Here is a 16,680-nt window from a genome sequence, read left to right as displayed (position 1 = left end):
TGTCTCTCAAGACTCATGTAACCGCTGAAACAGCAGGTATTTTACATTCATTCTACTACTTTATCTTTGGATAAGAAGACACATACTGAACACATTCTCATGACTTTTGTATTAATTACATAACAACACACAGCTACATCCACAGTTCTACACAGACAAAACCGAAGACACTTTCTTGAAGCACAAGTATACATTTTTGCATTGCATTAGGAAGTATGGGATGACAGTCTGATTTCTCTGAATAACTGATTTGATGTTTTTTACACTATTTCAAAATGCTGAGAGGGTGTGTGTAAATAATTACAGCTCACTATTTATATAAAAGATGACTGGACTACCATTAGTATTTAAAGACACCACCAGCACAAAACAAACTCACATCTTAGTATTACAGCTGTTCTTGCATCACTGAAAATCTAGAATGTAGTTTATTTTGTTTAACAGTTTAATGCACTGTCAAAATAAAGTTTTTTAACTTTTTTTTTCCTGCACATGAAAGCTGGGGCTTACTGAAATTCTCCAACCACCAGGGGAACGCAGCACTGTATGCATAGGTTTTAAGCATCTTACAGCCTATTAAACTAACAATTCATTTAATTCTAAATTAATTTAGCAAGCAGCAACTTTAAATAAAAACATCAAAATATACTAGCTAATGACAATTCTTTTCTACCTTCAACTGTGCTGGCTCAAGCCCCAGTCTAGCCGCATCTCTGCCCATGCACAGCTGCCAGCTCTTTCATTTGTGTGATGGCTCAATAATACATTTATGTCAAAATTATTTAAAATAGTGAAGAAACACTATTGAAATGGTTTGAATTAATCTAGTTTACTTGACGGATACAGTGTAGGCTGTGGGAAGTCCATAAGCTTCAGCAGGAAACAGGGTGGAGTTACTTCCTCCACTGGCTTATCTGAAGAGGACTTACCAAGCCAGGGCTATGTGAAATCTCTCGAGTCTCTGAATTCAGATGGGCGAAGAGTGAAAGAAAATTAAGATTTTTACTTTTTTCTATAGCTGTTCATTAAAAAAACAATTCATCAAGGCTTTAAAGAGTTTGTCTAATATAGCCCTAAACAGCATACCAACAGATACATTATTCACCCGGGCAAGCAAACCCTCTGCAAACACAAAACATTTCAGCACATGAGAAATACACACAAGGTACTTTACGATAAGAGCCTAACTCAAAATCATAGAATGGTTTGGGTTGGAAGGGACCTTAAAGATCATCCAGTTCCAACCACACTGCCACGGGCAGGGACACCTCCCACTAGATCAGGCTGCTCAAGGCCCCATCCAACCCAGCCCTGAACACCCCCAGGGAAGAGATAACCACAGCTTCCCTGGGCAACCTGATCCAACCACCATTATGAAGAATTTCTTCCTAATGTCTAGTCTAGATCTTCCCCCTTATGCACAAATACTTACGCAAATATACTGTAATCAGCTTTTGCAATGTAACTAACTGATCAGTGTACACTAGGAATGGCTATACATGCACTCTCGCAAACAAACTACGAGACATGAACTTCCACAAATCTCCCATGGCGGAGCTTGAGGCCATTCCCTCTTGTCCTGTCCCCTTGATAGAAGAGGCCACCACCCCCCTCTCTACAACCTCCTTTCAGGTAGTTGTAGAGAGCAATGAGGTCTCCCCTCAGCCTCCTCTTCACCAGGCTAAACAACCCCAGCTCTCTCAGCCGCCCCTCGTAAGACCTACTCTCCAGCCCCCTTCACCAGCTTGGTTGTTCTTCTCTGGACTCGCTCCAGAGCCTCAACATCCTTCTTGTGGTGAGGGGCCCAGAACTGAACACAGTATTCAAGGACCAGTCTCACCAGTGTTGAGTACAGAGGGAGAATAACCTCCCTGGACCTGCTGGTCACGCCGTTTCTGATACAAGCCAAGATGCCATTGGCCTTCTTGGCCACCTGGGCACACTGCTGGCTCATGTTCAGTCGGCTGTCAACCAACACCCCCAGGTCCCTCTCCTCCAGGCAGCTTTCTAGACAGACTTCTCCTAGTCTGTAGCACTGCATAGGGTTGTTGCGTGCCAAGTGCAGGACCCGGCATTTGGCCGTGTTAAACCTCGTGCCATTGGTCTCAGCCCAGCAGTCCAGCCTGTTCAGATCCCTTTGTAGAGCCTCCCGACCCTCCAGCAGATTGACACTTTCAACCAGCTCAGTGTCACCCGCAAACTTGCTCAGGGTGCCCTCAATGCCTTCATCCAGGTCATTGATAAAGACATTGAACAGGGCTGGACCCAGCACTGAGCCCTGGGGAACCCCACTTGTCACTGGCCTCCAGCTGGATTTCACACCATTTACCACCACTCTCTGGGCCCGGCCATACAACCAGTTTTCCACCCAGGAGAGTGTGCACCTGTACAATCCAGAGGCTGACAGTTTCTCAAGCAGAATGCTGTGAGAAACTGTGTCAAAGGCTTTACTGAAGTCCAGGAAGACCACATCCACAGCCCTTCCCTCATCCAGCAGCCGAGTCACTTTGTCATAGAAGGCGATCAGGTTAGTCTGGCAATACCTGCCTTTTGTGAACCTGTGTTGACTGGGCCTGATCACCCGGTTCTCTTGCATGTGCTTCATGGTAGCACTCAAGATCACCTGTTCCATGACTTTCCCTGGCACTGAGGTCAGACTGACAGGCCTGTAGTTTCCTGGGTCCTCCCTGCGACCCTTCTTGTAGATGGGCACAACATCAGCCAGCCTCCAGTCCAGTGGGACTTCCCCAGTCAGCCAGGACTGTTGGAAGATGATGGAAAGGGGTTTGGCCAGCACATCTGCCAGCTCCTTCAATACCCTTGGGTGAATCCCATCCGGCCCCATAGATTTGTGGATGTCTAGTTGAGCTAGCAAGGCCCTGACCACCTCCTCCTGGATCACGGGAGCCTCATTTTGCTCCTCTAGCTCCTGGGTTTGTACACAGACGGAACGACTTTCTTTACAATTAAAGACTGAGGCAAAGAAGGCATTAAGTACCTCAGCCTTTTCCTCATCCCCTGTCACTGTTGTTCCTTCTGCGTCCAATAGGGACTGTATGGTCTCCCTAGTCCGCCTTTTATTATTTATAGAAGGATTTTTTGTTATCTTTCATAGACTTTGCCAATCTGATTTCTAGTTGAGCCTTAGCCCTTCTGATTTTTTCTCTACACAATCTCACTTCCCTCCTGTAGTCTACCCAAGAGGCCTGTCCCCTCTTCCAGAGCCCATAAACGTTTCTCTTCATCTTGATATCACTCAAGATCTCTCTGTTTAACCAAGCTGGTTTTCTCCCCTGCCGGCTTTTTTTCCAGAACATGGGGATGGCTTTCTCCTGAGCTGCTAGGATTTCCTTTTTGAAGAGCTCCCAGCCCTCATGGGCTCCCTTGCCCTTAAGTATAGTCTCCCATGAGACTTTGCCAACCAGCCTTCTGAAGAGTTCAAAGTCTGCCCTTCGGAAATTTAATGCTACCGTCCTGCTAACCACCCTCTTCACTTCACCTAGAACAGAAAACCCTATCATCTCATGATCACTTAGTCCTAGGCATCCACCTACTGCCACATCCCCCACAAGGCCTTCTCTGTTCACAAACAGCAGGTCCAGGAGGGCACCCTCCCTTGTTGGTTCATTCACCAGCTGTGCAAGGAAGTTGTCTTCCACACACTCCAGGAACCTCCTAGACTGCTTCCTTTCTGCCCTATTGTACACCCAGCAGATATCAGGAAGATTGAAGTTTCCCACAAGAATGAGGGGCATTGATCTAGAGATTAACCCCAGCTGTTTATAGAAGAGCTCATCAGCTGCTTCTCCTTGGCTGGGTGGTCTGTAACAGACCCCCATCACAAAATCTACCTTCTGGTGGGCTCCTCTGATTTTAACCCACAGGCACTCCATCTCCTCATCCCCACAATCCATCTCAACAGTGTCCAAGTCCTCCCTTACAAACAGGGCTACCCTGCCTACTCTCCTGCCCTTCCTATCCCACCTGAAGAGTTTGTAACCCACCATAGCTGCGCTCCAGTTATATGAGTTGTCCCACCACGTTTCCATGATGGCAACGACATCACAGGCTCCTTGCCCTACAACAGCTTCCAGCTCTTCCTTCTTATTCCCCATGCTGCATGCATTAGTGTAAATGCACTTCAGCTGAGCTGCTGAGCCTTCAGGCCTCTTAGAGGGAACAGAGTTCATTCCCAACTGCCTGGTAACTGGAGTAGCTAGCACCAGAGTGCCCGTATCTCCCTTAGCACCCCGAGGTGTGTTCTCCCCCACTTTCTGTGTGGTGAGCTACTGGTGGTCCTCACCAGCACACCCTCTCCAAATCACCAGTGCCCCACGTCCAGGCTTGCTCCTGTCTAGCCTGGGCTCAACCCCCTCCCCCTTCACATCTAGTTTAAAGCTCGATTTATGAGCTTAGCTAGGTTTCTAGCAAGGGCTTTAGTCCCCCTAGGAGACACACGTGTCCCATCCTTAGCAAGAAAGCCTGGGGGTGCGTGAACCATCCCATGATCAAAGAAGCCAAAGCCCCTCTCCTCACACCAGGCTCGGAGCCAGACATTAATTGAATTCTTCTTCCTGACTTCCCGCTCCTCTCTATTTAGCCTTGGGATGGAGCAGAATACTATTTGTGCCCCAGAGCCCTCCATCATTTTCCCAATGGCCCTGAAGTCATTCTTGATGGTTTTGGTCTTTCTGTTTACTAGATCATTGTTACCAGTTTGGACTACTATCAGAGGATAGTAGTCTGTCTCGTGGACCAGGGAAGGAAGTTTTCTAGCTACCTCCTTCACTGATGCCCCCAGTAATCAGCAGACCTCTCTGTGGAGAGGGTGCGGTCTGCAAATGGGTCCCTCCATTGCAAACTTCCGTTCTTAAAACTTAAAACCTTTCTTTCCCCCTTGTCCCATCACTACCCTCCTTGATAAAGGGCCGCTCCCCAGCTTTGCTGTAGGCTCCCCTTAGGGTACTGGAAGGCTTCTGTAAGATCTCCCCAGAGCCTTCTCTTCTCCAGGCTGAATAAGCCCTACTCTCTCAGCCTGTCCTTGCAGCACAAGTGCTCCATTCCTCTGATCTTTGTAGCCCGTTCCAACAGTTCCACGCTTTTTCTGAGGATTCCAGACCTCAACATAATACTCCAATTTATTGTAACCAATTACCTTCTTCAGGAAGTTAAATATAACCTCCATGACCATGAACAGTTAGCTTAAATTTCAGCCTTAACTAATTTGTCAGAGCTATGTTACCTAATGAAGACAAACTATCAAAACTTATTTGAATCTACTTTCAGTGAATGAGGTCTTGAAGCACCTTCAACATGAAGAAACACGTAGCACATACTTCAAACACCAATCTCCAGCCATGAGCTACAATTTTCCAGCACCTTTGAGGCTGGATTTTTGTTGCAAGTAATTAGGTGATAAGGTAAGAATTTTTTCAGGAATAATTCCTTAAGATTAATTTCTGTAACTTTAAACTAAGTTTAGTGTACAACCTAATTAATGAACAGAAGGTATTCAGGCATGGGCAGCCTAAAGGTAGAAAAGCTACAGCCTTCATACATCCAGAATACTTGTTTCCCTTTCTGAGGTTAAAAAATGAGACTGCTCTATTTATCAGTACTGCTTAATAATCTTCCCAAACTCAGCAGGCAAAACTTATGTAGCAAGACGCTCAATTAATATTCACTAGCACACTAATAAACCCCATACACAGGAGTCTGCCCATGAGACCTCAAGAGCACAGTGAAAATCCCTGGGGAGCAGCGTGCCTCTGAAATGCACTTACCACACCCGAAACACTCCAAGAGAAATTCCTAAAACAAAATCACATGTGTTGAGACAGAGGTAATTACTGGCAGTAAAGATGACTTGTTATCACCCAGCCAGCAAACAACACGGCTGCTTTTTAATCTATATATGGAAAACATGGGAAGACGGAAGAGAAAAACCTCAAGAAAAATCTACAAAGCTGGTTGTTGAATGTTCATTGGGTGATTTCAGTGTAACCACAGATGTAAATGCAAGGCTTACCAGCAACATTTTATATGCAAATACTTTCACTGTGTTCAACCACATGTAACACAGATTGAGGTACGATAGTAACCATCAGCATTTACATCTTTTTCAATCTTAAAGCCCACGTTTAAAACAAGAACAAAAAAAAGCTGTATTTTCCTCAAAGTTAGGATAGTTCATGGGTATGACCATCTACAAAATGTTCTCTCATACACATGCAACAGCAGTAAAAGTGAAAATAAAACCTCATCCGAAATCCATGACAAAGTCTAATTAGGCAAACTAGTAAGAATTTTTTCTCTGTCCTCTGGAGCGCAGATATTGGGTGGAATTGGATAGTGCCACCCTCCATACTGCTGGTGGGGTTTGGTGTGGTTTTGGGAGGGGGGGTAGTTTGTTTTGCAAAACTATGAACTGGGTGATGATACAAGCCCAATCTACCACTATTCTGACCATGCACTGAAAAACAAGCATTGAAAGGAAGAAATCTTTTTCTGCTTTTTTGAAAACAAATATAACTTACTCGTCTTTCAACTCCACATATGCAAAACATTAAAGCTGCTGCAGCAAGATTCTTCCTACATCACAGAACTGCCAAAATAAATGGCATAAGTGTTCTCTTTGCTAGCAAGCAAAAGCACAGTAAATGGAATAAATTTTCAGTGCACAAACACAAGCTGTGAAGAAAGCTAAGTGCAAACATGTACTGGCCATGTTTTCACAATTTCTGTAGAGGTCTGCGCACTACTGGTGAAAAGTTGAGGCATACCAGCTTCCAGAACTAACAAATCTTAATCTAAAGGGAGGGGAGGAAGGGAGGAAGGGAGGAAGGGAGGAAGGGAGGAAGGGAGGAAGGGAGGAAGGGAGGAAGGGAGGAAGGGAGGAAGGGAGGAAGGGAGGAAGGGAGGAAGGGAGGAAGGGAGGAAGGGAGGAAGGGAGGAAGGGAGGAAGGGAGGAAGGGAGGAAGGGAGGAAGGGAGGAAGGGAGGAAGGGAGGAAGGGAGGAAGGGAGGAAGGGAGGAAGGGAGGAAGGGAGGAAGGGAGGAAGGGAGGAAGGGAGGAAGGGAGGAAGGGAGGAAGGGAGGAAGGGAGGAAGGGAGGAAGGGAGGAAGGGAGGAAGGGAGGAAGGGAGGAAGGGAGGAAGGGAGGAAGGGAGGAAGGGAGGAAGGGAGGAAGGGAGGAAGGGAGTCTGCACTGTTCTTTTTGTCGTTATCCTACCTAGCTGTCTCCCTCAATTTCCTACATGGCTAAAACCTAACCTTAGCAAAGGCTAAAAAAATAGGTAATCAAATAAAAAATGTTTGTGCAAAATTTTCTTATTAGGAAATTTAAAATTATACATATATTAAAAACTTTTTCAGTACTGCAAGAAAAAAAAAGATCCTGAAAGAAATACATACTGTATACTGTTTTATATAATCCCACATTCCTTCCTGAATTTCCCTAGTTCTGTTGAATAATCTCCCATTTTTCAATAGGATGCAGTGCTTTGCTATGCAGATTTCATGTCATTTTTTTCAGAACTTCCTTTTATATTTGGGGACTATATCTGAGGCATAATATAGAGTTAGCATGGTTCTGCTGCTAGTGCTTAATCTTCAGACTCTCATTTTTACTTGCTGTTTTTATCTTACTGTAAACCTCAAAGAAGGAAGCCTGTGTTACATAAATTGCAGAAAATATAGTTTTAGAACCTTTGAGTACATTTTTACAAATGAAGGCAACAAAGAATCCATGAACAGTATTAAAAAGTTTATTAAGTAATAATGTGCTTATGTATCTTATAAATTACAAGTATATTATGTTCTCACCCCCAACAAGTGACTGCTACACAGTTATCACATAGCAAGTCTCATATATAGCATATATAGTCTCATATATAGCATAGCCACACAGCAAGTCTCAATTTAGGACAATATTAATCCTTCACGCACACCTATGATGCTCTAAGAATTCCCTACAGCTTTATGAAATAAAAGAATGAATGCTCTAATTGCTAGAGGCAATACCAGCAAACAAGAGTAAGTGCTGTTAATCGTAAGATTCGTATGTAGATCTTTCTCCTTATATGCCCCTAAGCACATCCTACCTAGGAACTTGAGGGAAAATTATACCTAATTATCTGAAGTGTTAGAAACCAGAGCCATGGAAGGGAAATAAAACAGATATCCTCAGTGTTTGTGAAGTAACTATAAAGTCCTGGTTGAAAGCATGCAATGACATAATACTCTCACTACACATGCCTAGAGAAAGACTAAGTGTTTCAGAAAGTCTCATGGACACTTTCCAATTCTAAACACTTCCTACCTTTTCATCATGAAGGGAAAGTTCATAGTGTCATATTGTGGTGAAAATAGCAATTAATCTCCACAAATTCTAGTTGCAACTCAAATTCTGTAGGTTGTCATGTAAATGTGGAACGTTACAGCAACCTTCCCTCTTACTCACCTCTCCTTTCTTTAAGCTTTGAAAAGCTGTGATACACATCAGGCTGTTGACTATTAAACTATTTACATTTGGGTTAAGGTCTTGACAGCCTATACACTACATAGTGAATGATCTCATCTCACACATTCTTAGGGCAATCCACAGTGTGGCTTGGTTTACATCTGTCTCACAGCGTGAACAGTATCTTGAAGGGAAGTGGTTTAGTGGCAAGCAAGTGGCTAAGTCACCCTGTAACATATTTGGGAAATGAATAATCTCTATTTACTTGATATGCTCCTGACTTTACCACAGAGATGTCTAGAGATTTCTTTTAAGAACAACACGAACAACCAAACTTTGGAGCATCCAATAACAAGGGAAGAGAACGGAATTTATTTGCTGAGCCTCTAAAAGGTTCAAATTAACTACTACAACGCAGAAAATTTTCTGAGATTCTATCATCACTCCTTCTGGTAAACACAAGTCTGGTGTATTCTTCCAGGCTTACCAGCAGTGGATATAAAAACATAACAATGGCAAAGCAGGTTAAAAGATGACAGAAAGTGGAAGTGCAGAAACATACGGGACATATATTAGAAACTAGAAACAGAATCCAGAAACAATATAAGAAACTGAAAGTATGGAGGAAGACCATTAGGAATACAATGTGTAGTAACACTGACAGGCAAAAAATAAAGCAGTGGTGGACAGCAAATCATTTTAATTTATACAGCAACTCAGAAGAAATTACTAAGACTCACCAAGTCAATGGGCACTAGATGCTTATTTCTGTCTTACTGCCTTGTGAATCTCAGTAGTAACTTTTAATAATTTTATTTTCTTGCTTTGTGACAGGGATTTAAAGGTAGCAAATTCTCTTTGGGCATTTTATTGCTAAACATAATCACTGGATTTTGTAAACAATGGGTTTTTTTTTTTTTTGTTTCTGCTAATTGCTTTCACTGTACTTACCTGGAAAATCTCTACTTGCAAGCATAAATGGACAAGAGTTTCTTTTGAAGACTCATATACAGTGATCCACAATTCTAATTTACACCAGATTTTCCAGAAATCCATAGTATGAACTATAATAAAATCATCAAATCTGCAAAAACTCATGTTACATTGCTTGAAAATAACCAAGGAACTAGTACACCTACCTCATGCAAGGCAGTGTACTGGCAATTAGCTTCTATAGCTACTTAATGAACTGTTCCCTACTATTTTTAATTCTACTCAAAAGATCCACGGTGACAATTTCATTAGAACTAGGTCAAAACTATGGTATTCAGCACAATTTGATCTTAAGTAGCATCAGATTATTATTTTCTACTTCGGAGAGCAAGCAATTCTATTTTTATCCTTTAAGGCAAGCACGTGAAATACATACATTTATCTAATCTTTAAAACCAGTATCACTGGTTGTTTCCACTGCTGTGGAAACAGTCAGGACCTACAAATATGAGAAATTCAAAGTATGAGACAAACTCTGCAGCCCCTTCTGCATACACTTGCTTTGTATACAAACAATACACAAGTTTATCATCAGAAAGCCATCTCTGAAATTTTCTTTTCACAGTTTATACACTCTAAGTGTTTTTCACTTTACATACTATTTGATTTGTTTTCTTACCATTAAAAACCAAAACACCATATGACACCTTTGTGGACAGTGAGAATTCAAACAACACAAGAGGGATACCACTGTGCTTTGCACCCCTCTGCACCAAAATACAAATACAGAAATGATAGAACTGATAGGTTGGCAAGGCAACCAGCTCTACAAGACAGCAAACTGCACGGGACAACAGGAACTATATGCATGGGGCAAACACAGCTGAAGACCATGGTGTGGTTGTAGCATTGGAGGAGAAATGAGGAGACCTATGTCATGCACCTGTAGTGCTTCAGCTGACTAAATTGCAGCAGGAAGATACTAATAAGTTTGTCTTGACTAAATCACGAAGTGTTGTGCTAGGTAAGAGTCCTCAGAATACTGTGCAGATTAATGTCATCCCAGACCTCTCATGTCTATAGTCCAGTTCCAATGAGCTTAACAGGAGTTTCATGGTGCCCTTCTGTTCTGTGCTTTCCTCAATGAGAGGCTTCCATTCATGTATGCCTGACAAATGAAGACTGGAATGACATCAGAATAATCTTCATAGCTAATACAAAAATTCATTTGGAGACCCTAAAGGGTTTTGTAAAGCTTTAATAATTAAATTTTTTTATATTGGTCAACATCAAAAGGTCAGCATGCTTTACCATCATCCATTTCTTTGAAAACAGATGAGAAATTTTAACTGGGCTATATGCTACATTAGTCACAAGTAACTGAATTTCATGGAGTCAATCTTCAGGCAGTCCTAAGAGTCCAATATTAAATTTCACAGTGCTATTTTATCAGATTCCTGCCCCAAGAATCCAAAAGCATAACATTTCAGACATAGTTATGTCACATTGGGATTTTTATTATTGTTGATCAATAACAAACAGGGTTTACCTTAAGCCTTTCTCTGTTGTTTTCCTGGCAACCAGGTTCTTTAGATTTTAGGCTTTGTTTCTATTAAAGAGATGCAGCTCAAAACACAAGAACACTTGCTAAGTGCTATTTACCTCACTACCAAGACTGCAAAAGCAATCTATGCGGGAAAACAGGAGTTCTGGGGCATTACAATTTTTATTAATTTTTATTAATTGTTTGGAGGTCTATATTACTTTTACTCTCCAGTGCTCATGACTGTTGTGCGTTAAAGTATTTTTGTCCAGCTGGCATTTATGAGCATGACAGCGGAGAGTAAGGGCTTGGACAGGGATAACAGAAGAGAAGAAAAACATCGGTTGTTAACTATCCCTAATTAGACCCTTACTTTAAGACTTCAAATGATGACAGATTGTCATTCTGTGAAACAGACACAAATACAACCATAAACTACATCTACTCCAGTCCTTTAACTACCCTTTGAATTCAATTTAGTAAGTTTACATGCAGGTATGTTTGTGCTGCATATGCATACAAACATATACATAGACACATAGTATAAGAAAGTAAAAAAGTAAGAATAGTTCTGTTACAAATAGAATTTTATATATAATTATTTGTAGCCACAATGTAGCCACACTTACTATTTAGTTGAATCTGATAACTGGTACTCCCGTCGTCTGTCGTAACACTCCTGAATTCCAGGGTCATTCCATAAGCTTCTTATTGCATCTACATATGGGTTCTCAAAAGTTGACACCTTCTCCACGTCGACTTCTCGAACCAACTGTGCATGAGCCTAATTAAAAACAAACAAAACAGTAAAATTTACTTAATTTTCTATTTTTGCAGATAGCTTATATACAGTGAAGATGATTAACAGGAACAGCTTTTCACATTGGTTATATCACTATGTATATACAATTTGAAAAATCAAGTACAACAAAGAAAGTCATGAAGACGTAAAAAGGAGACACTCATTATAGGGAGTTCCAGAAAGGAGGAACAACATAAAAAAACTTTCCTTTTTTTATGGAAAGTATATAGATCTCAACATGAATCAGCATTTTTTTTACCCTTCAGGCTAAAAGACACAGTAAAACAGAACACCTACCATTCACATTTCCAAGTGAATCCCTCATTAACAACTGAACCCAGGACAATGGGAAAGCAAAGACAGTAAAGACAGTAACACCCCAAAATATTAAAAAATTAGTATTTTACCAAGACTTGTATTCACGTGAATGAACTTAGTAATGATGTAAGAAGGAAACTATAATCTTTATTTACTGGAGAAGACCTAAAAGTAAATGCTGAATTAGTGAGAATAAGTAAGAGCACTAAGTAATTTATAAATGAGTGATGATGCAGTGTGTTCAAATAAATAGTGCTAAATATGTTATGACGGAAAGTGAATTAATAAACATACATATAGGTCATTATATCACACTATGCTTACTCCAATCCAGTATTATTTATATGAAACTTATGAAGTAATATTTTCATTTAATTAAGCTTATTTTAAAGAAAGCTTTTATTTTTAATTCTTCAGCTACAATCAACAGTACATAAAACTTGCTTTTTAAATGATGACTAGTTAACCAAACTGACAGATTTAGACTCTGATGGTAACTGAAAGAATGGAAATGAGGGAAAGGAATTGGCTTTTCAGAGATTGATAAAAAAGTTCTTAATGTTACCACAAATGCAACAGAATTTGCTTCCAGAAAAGAAAAGCAAGACTTATCAGAAATAGTCTCTAGTTTCAAGTTGTACTATAAATTATGGATATTCTTAAAAAGTAGCATCTAAAAGTGTGAGTTGCTAAATGTTTAAAATTTCATCAGTATCTGTAGAGTCAGAACTACCAAATAAGTAGAGCAGAATGTTTTCAATTTTTTTCCCCTGCAAGTATTATGCATACATTTCAGTAAGAAATACATGAGTGTATATATATCTGTGTGGAGATACATACACAGACAAACATACACACATACGCAGAGGAGAAAACAGATGAAAATTTGGTCAAGCTAAAAAACTGGGGGACTCAGTTCTCACTTCCAGTCAGCATCTGAGGTGAGGACAGAAACATCTTTCCATTTTAATTTAGGTGAAGGTATATTGAAAGGGGAGTTCTTGTATTTTTTAATAAATTTATCCTCCTTACACATACACATTCCCCACTCCCATTTTAGATAGTCCAGGAGAATGATGCTACTGCCTTTACTTAACCTGCAACTGTCATTTACTCAAGAGGAAATAAAAAACTCCAAGTTCAGTGTGAAAAATGCATATCTTACAGCTAAGGAGGACATATATTCTCTGATATGGGAATCAAAATCTCCGAAGTTTTAACTAGTGGCATTTTTTTCTTGATCATACTCATGCACCCCCAAAACGTCAGGACAAATCATGAAGACTAATATCAAATAACAAAGCAAACAACAAGAAATGGTACTTAACTAAACACAAGCCAAGGTTCTTGTAAAACTGAATTTTTTTTTAAACTGTTGTATATATTATCAAGCTCGGTTCTGTATTCTATTCCCTTTGTGTACTTCTGAAAGAATTATGCCCTGAATATTTTACCACAAGTTGTGACAATCTAATAAAAGATTATATTCAGGGATTAATTTTTTTTGTACTTGAGCTCTGAAATTACAGGCAACTTATATCAAAAACACTAAGAGCCAAAAGATTAATTTACTATTCAACATCTTTCATTTGAAATCCATCATAATAGAAGTATTTCTCAGTTCCCTAAACATTCTTTAAAAGGTGCTCAAGTATTCCATATTGGTAGAAGACAAAATATTAAAAGCTAATTATTTGTTCAGTTACATATCTAGACTAATTCCTACAAAGTTGTCCAAGACCTCGTATTATGGTCTGCCATACAATTAACACAACTTTACACTACGTGACAGAACTTATAAAATAAACCATGATATAACCCAGTAAGTTACATCCATCAAAAATTTGATTAAACTTTTTAATGAGACAGTGAACGTGTCTCAGTGAACACTGCTTCTGCTTCCTTCGAGTTTGCCTGGGCAAAATTATAGGTCATGACAGCTTGCATCCTACTGACATACAGGACTTGATATCAGCACTGCTTCTTTTTTTAAAAGTAATAACCCTTCACAGAGATTTCAAGTCTTTATTAATTCTAATCTATGTGTTATAGTTCCAAGAGAACATTCAGAATACTCAAACAAGCTTTTACTGAGGATTGTATAAAAATGTCTATATAGATCATAAAAATGTCTTCTGAAACTCACATTTTAAAGGCCATGTTATGATAACAGTCCCTTCCTGAAACAAAGAACCCCTCTTTTAAGAACACAGGAAAAGAAACAGGCTGAAACAACTTCTTGTCATCCTAACAGGTTCTCTTGCAAACGTTAGAGACACTTGAGTTATGCCAAAGACAACGGGAAGTTAGGTGTAATTTAAATACAGACTCCAGATCTTCATAAACATATGTTGTTACAGTTTTCCTACTACTTCATCCTGAAGTTCCCAACCTTCTCTTTACAAACAAGAAGTTTTGATAGCAAAAAGATAAATTTTTTTCTGATGTCAAACAGAAGAGTAAGAAGTTACCTTCCTCTCTGACACCTAATTCACCTAGTGCGAATAACTGTTAGAAGGTCAGCCAAGTTAGAAAATTAAGTATATAAAAATACAGCTTCACTTCATGAAACATGAGATGCCCTCCTATGAAATAGAGCATTCACATTTTTTACTTAGGGAAAGGAAAGCTATGGGAAAGTGTAATTACAGCAGCACAGTGCAGATACTGTTTAGAAGTAAGTAGATGTAATGAGCCCAGCAAACAGACTAGTTCTACTATGGCAAATCATAGGGTGTGATCATTTTTCTGTTTACTGTCCAGCTGACCTATTTGCATATACAAAATCTATCTGGCTATCACTGTTAAGCTTTTGCCTAACAAATAAAATCAACATAAGTACATAAACATTAACATTACTGTTACTTTGATAGAACATGTAATAATTCCACGTAATGGCCTGAATTGCCACTTACCACTCTGTACCCCTTCCCTCACAAAACCCCATAACTACTGCAGTACTTCCATCAACTAAAGCAACTTCTCCAGGAGACACTTCTATCAATCAACCTCTCCAAAACAAACCAGACTTCCAAAACAAAGAAGAAAATAGAGAAACATAGAGAGAAGAGAAATGAAGCCATTCACTCTCTGAGAAAAAGAACGAAGAGGCAGATAAAAAGAAATGAATCAGTCTTGCAGGGATCTTAGGTAAATTCAACTCTTAAAAGAGTCGGACATTACTTCCTCTATGAAGAAAGCTAGATTTTGGATGTTCATCCTGATTTTGTTCATAGTAATGCCAAACAAAGTAACTTGGAAGAAAACTCTGTTAAAAGAACTGATAACTCCAGATTTAATAAGATAATTTTTTTCCTAAATTTGGATCTCTAAAAAACAAATCTTGACTTCTAGATTTTTCTATTATGTAACATAGTATTTTAACTTAAAGATTTCAAAACACTTCACAAAGGTCATAAGTACCTCTACATACAGCAACATAAAATTGTCACAACACAGAGGCCAATAACTTCCAACAGTTAAAGCATAATCATATTAGTGCTCAATTAACAGCATTGACCGCCACATCATGATTACATGTGGGACTAAGATTAAGTCCTGTAGGACAAAGTAACTGTTACCCACAAACGGTAACAACCCTTCTGTAAGTATAAAACCTGATGTGTCTACATCACAAGTCACCTGTGCACTAAATGGCACATCATACCATATTTCCCAGGTGCCCACAAACAGACACACTTTCACATGTACTTTACACATCCCTATGTAAAAAAAATTTTTAAAAATGTAAAAGATCTAAAATATCACTTCAACGTAGTGAAATGCCTCTGCTATATGAAGAAAGTTTTCCTTTAAATAACAGGCTTCACAGATGTAGCATGGTTTTCTACAGGCAAATGATTCAGGCCTGGTCTCCTAATGTACAATTTGTCCTTAAAAGGGTCTGAAGGAAAAATAAAAGATTGTTTTGTTGCAAGACCCAGGAAGCTTCCCTTATGAGCTACTACAAAGTACTTGCTTTCTTTAGCTATTTTTGTACATTCAAGTGTATCTGGGTTTTGCTAATTTACTCAAAGTAGTATTTTACTGAATTACTAGAGCTGGTATCCATGAGAACAATATCCATTAGCTGAATAAACTCAGGAAAAGAACCACCTGATGTCAAATATCCATCTCATCTTTCCCATTAGTAAATAAGTCATCTTTTTTTTCTGTAAGGCAGCATCAGTCTTCAGAATGAAACGTTAGCCAGGTTTCACCAACCAAAAAGGCACAAAAAAGTAATGCAGTTTTCTCTTTTCTGTAGCCTATGTATAGATCAAGAATGCCCATGAAGCAAAATCTTGGAAGTTAGAAGATTTGCCTGTGGTCTTCTCATGACCCCATAGAAAATGGAAGGATAAAACAGCCGAAAGACACATTATGTGTCCAAAGCCTGAGCAGAGGGCTGCAGAGACATATTGCAAAAAAATATCATACTTAATATTCATTGCCTTGAGATGTGGCATGTCATATTTGCAATGGGTTATAAATTAGACACTTTTACACTTCCTGCTGTAGCAAATGTAACAATTTAGCCAATATTTTTACACACTGGTCCTGAAAATGTGTAGCTAGCAAATACTTTTGTGACACCTGCTGTAAAAATCTGTCAATTTTGCTG

At 39.6% G+C, this 16,680-nt stretch overlaps 1 protein-coding gene across 1 annotated transcript in view; it reads right to left on the bottom strand.

Moving 5' to 3' along the window:
- LOC138733553 (guanine nucleotide-binding protein G(q) subunit alpha) overlaps positions 1-16,680 on the bottom strand; it is a 131,266-nt gene that overhangs the window by 25,409 nt on the left and 89,177 nt on the right. Inside the window, exon 3 of the mRNA XM_069880834.1 lies at positions 11,566-11,720. Coding sequence (XP_069736935.1) covers positions 11,566-11,720 — 155 coding nt within the window. The remainder of the gene's footprint in view (positions 1-11,565; positions 11,721-16,680) is intronic.

This window comes from Phaenicophaeus curvirostris, chromosome Z (genome assembly GCF_032191515.1).
Source record: "Phaenicophaeus curvirostris isolate KB17595 chromosome Z, BPBGC_Pcur_1.0, whole genome shotgun sequence".
NCBI lineage: Eukaryota > Metazoa > Chordata > Aves > Cuculiformes > Cuculidae > Phaenicophaeus > Phaenicophaeus curvirostris.
The sequence above is the reverse complement of the archived record's forward strand: the minus strand, read 5'-3'. Positions and strand labels throughout refer to the sequence as shown.